The sequence below is a fragment of the Anoplophora glabripennis genome, unplaced genomic scaffold (assembly GCF_000390285.2).
Source record: "Anoplophora glabripennis isolate ALB-LARVAE unplaced genomic scaffold, Agla_2.0 scaffold127, whole genome shotgun sequence".
Classification (NCBI taxonomy): domain Eukaryota; kingdom Metazoa; phylum Arthropoda; class Insecta; order Coleoptera; family Cerambycidae; genus Anoplophora; species Anoplophora glabripennis.
In genome coordinates, this window is record NW_019416291.1 from 578,213 (window position 1) to 585,963 (window position 7,751).

The window sequence follows — 7,751 nt, forward strand, 5'->3', positions numbered from 1 at the left end:
ATTTTATAGCATCTATTTTATAGCCGCTATTGTTATTATTAATTAATAAAATTTATTTGTGGTTTTAATTAATAAAATAATTTGACATACCTGATGTTACAACTGTTCAAAATTTTGTCCACTGATGTGTAGACACATTTGGTCCTGTCATATTCAGTTTCAATGAACTAACACAAATGTTGCCGTGCTTCACCATAACACAAATGTTTCACCATAATACAACTGTTGTCTTGCTTCACCATAAATTAAAACGATATCCATCAACTCCGAGTTGCCATATACGCAAGTCATTTTTGACACTAACTAGGTACTAAAAAACTATTGTAAACACTACCGCAATGACGATTGTATTGGGAGTCGCCGAGGCCACGGGGCTCTCCACACGTATTGCGAATGATGCTAGAGGCTACAGTTGTCCAGTGATGTAATGCTTGAAAGTAGTACAACTTCAATAATTTTTTTCTCGGAAACTATAAGGATTTTACAAAATTTTTTTTACGATGTTGAGTCCATTTCTCATGCCGCATCTATTCCCAAATTTTTTTGGATAAGTTGTGAATCACCCTGTATAGGAAAAGTGAAATGTGATTTATTCATCTTTTTTTCACAAGAGTTCATTTCATTTATAAAAAGGGTTATAAAAATATAAGGTTTAATAGATTGTATCTCTTGCTAGTAATCATTTTAAAGGCTGTGGTATTAACATTTTTTTAACACATTAAAAAATTTCAAAAATCCATAGATTTCATGAAATTTAACAACACTAAATGCAAATAAAAACCGGTTTAGTATAAAATATTTATTTGTGAACTACGTATTATACAATAAAAAAACATTCTCTAATGCTAACTAAACAGTATATCTTGGACACCACGTATTTTAAAACAATTATTTCAACTTGGCGTTATAAACTATTAAATTTAAAAAATATGCACAAATGAAAGTTATAATGTAAAAAAAGGAGAAAATTTTCTAATATAATGAACAATAAATATTACGTGCAATGGTCTGAAAATCACAAACACGATTTTCAGACGATGCATCTAATCCGTCTGTTAGAACTCTAAAGATATAACTTTATTATCACTTATTGAAGCCGCTCTCTGGATCCAGCAATACTGATATTTTATCAAATGCGTAACGCATTTTTTCGTACAAACCCATGCTGCAGCCATTTTTCTCAACCGAGGAGAACCTGAAGGTACGGAATGATTTGTCCTCGTCTATGTACGTGATCGCAGCCATCAACGGGCACATTATTATTTTCGTGTGATCCCCGAAGTTCATCTGTAAATCGAAAGCAAGAATAACATGCCATCTCCTCCCACATAAATTACTACGGCGCTTTCGTATGTGGACGAAATTTCAGTGATTTTCGCTAGGGGCAAAAGCTATGACTTCCTTACAGTAAATGCCAACATGTTTTGGGTAAAAATGGGGGACTGTCAGGAGCAACAATCAGACGAAATAATGTGATAAAAAATTTGATTAGTATTTAATTTTTGTATGAAATCAATTAACTAATTTAAAAAGTATATATAAAAGTACAGTAGAACCCCGATTATCCGTGATGTACGGGGCGGCACGGACAAAATCCTTGAAAATGTAATTTAGGTACATCTATTTTAGGTATACTTTTTAAAGAGTCAATTATTTTGGTCCGTGTTTATCTTTTTGTTTTTCTTTACTTTCTGACGTATTTTACGTAAGTTCAAAATGTCGACATACTCAAAATAGGCAAATAGAATATTGCAACTTCTTTAGATTAGAAGCGTTAGCCACAACACATGATGTTATACGGACTTTACAGAACAAAAACACAAAATAAGGCGTCGCCACAAATTCCTAGACATAGCAGGGATAATCGGCGTCGTACTGTAACATGAAATTGGCATCCATTCGTAACTATGTTTCATTTACTTACACCATCTGTTAATGGGAAGTGCAACTAAAATCTCATACCACTATTGTTCTACTTGTGTCTATTAATAGAGACAGAAACAAGTTACTTAAGAAGGTTCGATAGATCTCTTGCGGGGCAGGCGGTGCGGGAGGGAAGCCTATGCTTATAAATGGGAGTTTCGTTGTAATACCAACCTTACATGAACTAATTTGAGCGAACTAAATATAGTATATGCGAGGGAAATTTATACAACACATATTAGCTCGTACATATTTTTAGTGTTTAATGCACAGCAATTAACTTTTTATAGAGTGTCTATTTATTTATTAAGAGCTTGTAAAACTATGGGTGGAATTTAGCAACATTGCACATCAGTATGGCGTGGTGGTAAAGTTGTGTTAACTGTCCATCTGTGCTTAGCGCATATACCGTAAACATGAATGAACATCCAAGATACAACGGAAAAGTAATGACTGAGAAGCAATATAAAATGTGTATCTAACAGAAAGTGGATTGATGAGAAAAAAGTAAAATGTGCAAACCGAGGATCCATGTGATAACTATCAAGAGCGCAGTGTACGGTAGTGAGACGTCGTCTTGTCAAATTGAAGATTATGACAGAACACTATACTGTTCGTTTTGCAGAGATCCTTTCAATTTTGGTTTCAAATTGCTATTATATTGCATTAGGTCACGAAAAATTTATTTACTATCAATTATGACTACTGGAATAATTTTAGTCGAAGCGTTAAATACAGCGTTGCCATATTTCCTTTCATTGGATCAGATATTTGTTCAAATTTGTCAAAATGTTATCTATTCATTCCATTATCTCAATAATTACATTGTAAGTGCATATTTTTATTGTTTTAAAATGTTTAGTAATATTTAATTCTTTAATTACAATTTTATTTTCCCGATCTTAACCATTTTTAAGAGCGATATTCACGTTTGATTAAAGTTTTTTCCCAACTCCCATAAGAGCCTGTGTATAAGAGCATAATTTTTAATATTATTTTTCAAAAAAACTACGTTGGCAATCGATATGATATTTTTACACGAGACAGTCTGCATATTTATTAACAGATTTCAATTGCTTTGAAACCTGTCTTACAATTTTTTTTTTCGGTATCGAATCTCCTTAAATAAACAAGGTTCATAGAAATGGTGTGATTCGAATAAAATTTTTTAAAATCAAATAAAAATATGCTGCTTTCAGAGTTGTGGGTTTAGGACAATTAACAAAATTTCCTTTTTTTTTACTAACATCCCAAAAAAGGTGACATATACAGGGTGTTTCGTATAAGAACCCACAGAGCAGGGGCATGTAGGGGAACCCAAAATATGGTAATTTAACACAACTTACCTTTATACTAAGCTGCACCCCTGAGATGTTACAGGCCTTGAAAATGAGGTTTAAAATTTCGAAAAAAATCAATGATGCACTATTAAAATTTGACAGAAGTTTTTAACCTGTTGTCGGACACTGATAAATACTCTAAAGTGTTTTTATTATTTAAAAAATTTAATTTGTTTCGTAGTTATATCTATTTAAACACCGATTTGATATTAATTTATTAGTTTTTGAAAAAAAAAAATAAATAAATCACCTATTTGTATCTACCAGTTGATTATGAAAAATATAGCTTGCATGTACACTCGCCGCAAGATAAAAGTTTCCAATCTGAATCGTATTTTGTATGAAATATGACGGTTTAACCGCTTGTCTATATGGGGCGTTCCCATTAGACTCGCACGGCAATATTTTGTTGCATTTAGCGCTATGAGATTGGTAAACAGTGGCATGGCATAAAAATTGTTGTTTTCAATTAAAAGAGACAAGTATTGTAATAATGTAGAATTGTTTATAAAATAATATAAAAGCTTAACGTGTGCAAATCTAAGATTCTAGCCTTAAGATATTCTAGATGACCATCATAAAGAGCAGACGGGGGCTGGCGATGATGTTCCAACAATTCAGTTGGTCAGCTCTAGAGAGGCTGTCGCTCACGTAAAATAAGATAGATCAGGAGGTTTTTCATCGTAAGGTAAAATCATATAACACCGTCACATCTGACATTTTACGAGTTTTGTACAAAAATGCTTTCTTGGTAGATTGGCATTTTTAAAATGGGACTAATCGGCAAACTCTTGTAGCAGACCCCGTATGCATTTTTTATTATATTGTTTCTATTAAAAGAGTTGCAATTACATTACAATAGAAAAATCGATTCATCCTTGTTAATAAATCTTGCTAAACGTCTACTACCTACTTACGAATAGTTAGATTGAATGGATTTAAGAAAATTAAAAATTTGAATTTTTTTTTAATTTTGAAAACACCACATTTCACCAGCACCCCATTTACACCCTCAAAATTGAGCACCAGAATTATAATTTTGGAAAAAAAATTAAATTTTTTGCTCTCGTTTGAAAAAAAACAAATTTTCAGATGATACAAAACATTTTATTATAGTTTTTGAAATGAGCAATAAGAATCCATTGTTTAAATTGAGCTAAAAAAATTTAAAACCCTTAAATTTACGAATATTTCAGTTTATGATGTTTTTAGCTCTGATTTCCACTTTTATGCATCGATTTGCTTGAAATTTGGAAAGTATGTGGGGAATAGCACAAGAAACAAAATACACCTTATGCTGATATATATTTTTACCCTGGGGGTGGTTTCTAGCCCTTTGTAGGGGTTGAAAATAAATTTTGTCAAAATAATCCCGGGAATCGATAGACCAACTAATTTCAAGCAAAAAATGTTTGCCTTCGGTCACCCATCCAAATTCCAGCCTGCGTCCGTGATGCTTGCCTCGGCAGATCGAAATTTGCCGGTCAAGACACCCGGTTAGGCGGTCCCCCGGTTTCAAAACCTGTATACTCTTCTCTTTTTATAATGCATATACATACTTTAGGCCTGCAATTTTTTGTTGTCGTTACACATGTGCCTAGGCAAAAAAAAATATGATACGCCCCTAATTATTGATGCCTCCCAAAATACCTATTAATAATCCACCGGCTCGCCCCTTTAAAAGTAGTATGCCTTTTAGGTTGGAAACCTTTATCTTGCGGCGAGTGTACAAGTGCAACCTTTTTCAAGACCTTTTAATTTTTTATTTCACTTTTGTCAAAACTTTGTCATCATGAAATCATCTTGTAAAAAACAGAGAAGGACCCAAATGAGGATTTAAATTTTCATATTTTTCAAATAACACAACTTTTACCCAAAAATCGCTGAAAATTAACGACAAACAAAAAATATTAAAATTCAAGTTCTAGATCTAATAATACAGCAGGGCAGCTTGGAAAAAATATTTTTATACAAATTTGTAATCTCATTTTCACGAAATTCGCCCAAATCGCAGATTTGCTCAATATTTCCCGAACACCCTGTACCCATAAACGAATTATTTCTGTCCTCTACTAACCTGTACTGTTCCGTTATTCAGTTGCATGAGAACCCCCGAGGTAGACCGGCACCACTGATGCAAGTGGGGAGTTCGCGACATCGAGTCCACTTCCTTAACTACAGAAGCGCCGGTCTTGATCAGATGCTCTCGCATGTACCTGCTGAAGTACGACAGAAGCTTCATTTTCTTGTCGTACAGCTTGGGATAATGATCTAGGGTCATGTAAGACTCCTCGCCATTCTTATCCACATAATGCACATTGCTAGAAAAATAAATCGTGATAAGAATAGCTCCGCCACGGATTCGTTAAGGCTTACATTCCGTTCGGAAGCATAATGAGTTTGGTGGTATCGTTGAACATCACACCAACCCCCTCGTCTGACAGTTGGTATCCGAAACCGTATTTGTCGGAGTAGTCCACCCACTTGGACACCCAAATCATCGGTTGGGCGGCGGGATCAGTCATCTCGTCGAGGAATTTTTGGTTTCTGGCCGGTTTGGATTTTAGGACCTTTGGAAGAATTTTTTGAAGTTAATATCATTAACATGAAGAAAACTAAAGGTTTGTATATTTCTAGATGAAAAGTTTACCCTATAGAGCATGTTCCTGAGGGTCATAAAGTTTTCTTTGGCATCAAACTGGCAAACGGCAGATGGCGGCATAATTCCAGCCAGACCCGCAGCAATCGAGTCGTGCTTGCCCTTGTATGGAGAGATCACCATCGATTCTGAAAAAAGAAAACGATAAGTCATGATCTAAACAGAGACTTGTAGGAGCACTTGCCTTGGTTCAGTTCAATCAAGGGTTTGCGCGACGACATTTCTAGCTTGTCATACCTCGGAGCCATTGTGAGGCAGCTCACGGGTAGATTTGCTGGGCAGTATCCGTTAATGATGAACTCAGTGCTAAGGAGTTGGTCAGTCTTGGGGCGTGACTTAGGGTCAGGCTGGAGCATCAGCATGATCATATGTTTTGCACTATTTGATATATTTGAAGAAATTCTTAAAAAAAAGATAAAATACAAAAAATTCAACAGAGCACTGATATGTTTACCTACCTATAATCACATTTCTTTATTCTCGAATAAGTTTCCTTCAAACTATTAGTTTCGAAAGGCGGCCTTCCGATCAGCAAGGTGTACATGATACAACCCATCGACCAAATGTCCACTTCGAATGAGTGCCCCTTTTTGTTTAAAATTTCGGGGGCAATGTAATTAGGGGTACCACACAGAGTTTTTTTTCGTTCACCATCGTATTCAATCTTCGCGGCCAAACCGAAATCACCTATTTTAACTACAAGATCATCATTTAAAAATAAATTACCTAGTTTCAAGTCTCGATGAATAATTCTATTTTGATGCAAATAGTGAACCCCTTGCAAAATCTGTTTCATGTAGTATCTCGTTTCTGGTTCTGTAAGTGCTTTTCTTCGTTTGTGAAGTTCCATCATAGACTACAAAATACAGTTTAGATTTAGGATTGTATTGGTTTATACTATACATACCCTCTTCCTGCACAATTCCAACACGATGTAAATATTCAAATTATCCTCAAAAAAGCTATAAAAGCCAACAACATTCTTGTGACGTAAAGACTGATGAATTTGTATTTCCTGGGTCATTTTTTCTCGCTGATTCTGCTTTGCCATGAATTTCTTTGAAACTATTTTTCCTGCATAAGCTTGACTGTTTAGGGTGTTAGTTATTTCGTAGCATTTTGCAAAACCACCCTGAAAAAATTACATAAAAGGCGAACATAAACAACAAGAAAAACGTTACTTTTGAATTTGTACAGAGAATATTTCGTGACAATATATTGAAATATACATTCGTTGAATGGATCGTAAATAAAATCAAATAGATTTGTCCTATTTATACGCAAACAGTGCCAGGTACGTGTATAAAAAATCTATATGGAAACTATCATTTTTACCTTCCCAAAAAACCGTCCTTTTTTGTATTGCGTCCTAGAATGTGAATCGAATATAACGTCCGGGATGGTATGCACATCGTCCTCTTTCGACATTTTATAAAATACCACTTAAACTAATTAAAACACCAAGTTAAACTTTAAAATGGACGGTTATTCGCCACACGACACAAGGAAATGTTTGGCAGTTACGTTTACGTTTCTTTCAAAAGTTTGATTTCAATTGGTCAACTCCGTATCGCTATTCTCAGCAGTATCGATAAAGCAGAGAGCAAAATACGAATGTTGATGTGGATAACAGGGGGCGCTAGTAGAACAAATAGTTTCATTATTGTTAATTTATGAATAGTGAACAGTAGTTATCTTTGCCCTTTTTAGGTAAGTTTGTTAATTTTATTACTACATTATTTTATTACTTAACTTAAAAATTTATTCAAAATTCATAATTCAAAAAAAAAATTATATTGTACAATGTGTTTCGTTGCTAATGGGCCAAA

The 7,751-nt window shown here is 34.3% G+C and overlaps 1 protein-coding gene across 1 annotated transcript; it reads right to left on the reverse strand.

Annotated features, from left to right (window-relative positions):
• Nucleotides 1-816: 816 nt before the first annotated feature.
• Nucleotides 817-7,413, reverse strand: LOC108903585 (serine/threonine-protein kinase polo). The gene is made up of 8 exons (XM_018705811.2): nucleotides 7,258-7,413; nucleotides 6,830-7,054; nucleotides 6,381-6,778; nucleotides 6,107-6,324; nucleotides 5,914-6,050; nucleotides 5,640-5,833; nucleotides 5,341-5,584; nucleotides 817-1,287 (listed from the first exon to the last, which is right to left on the reverse strand). Exons 1-8 carry the CDS (start codon nucleotides 7,348-7,350, stop codon nucleotides 1,084-1,086), a joined length of 1,713 nt encoding a protein of 570 aa, XP_018561327.1. The 5' UTR covers nucleotides 7,351-7,413; the 3' UTR covers nucleotides 817-1,083.
• Between the last annotated feature and the right edge of the window lie 338 nt (nucleotides 7,414-7,751).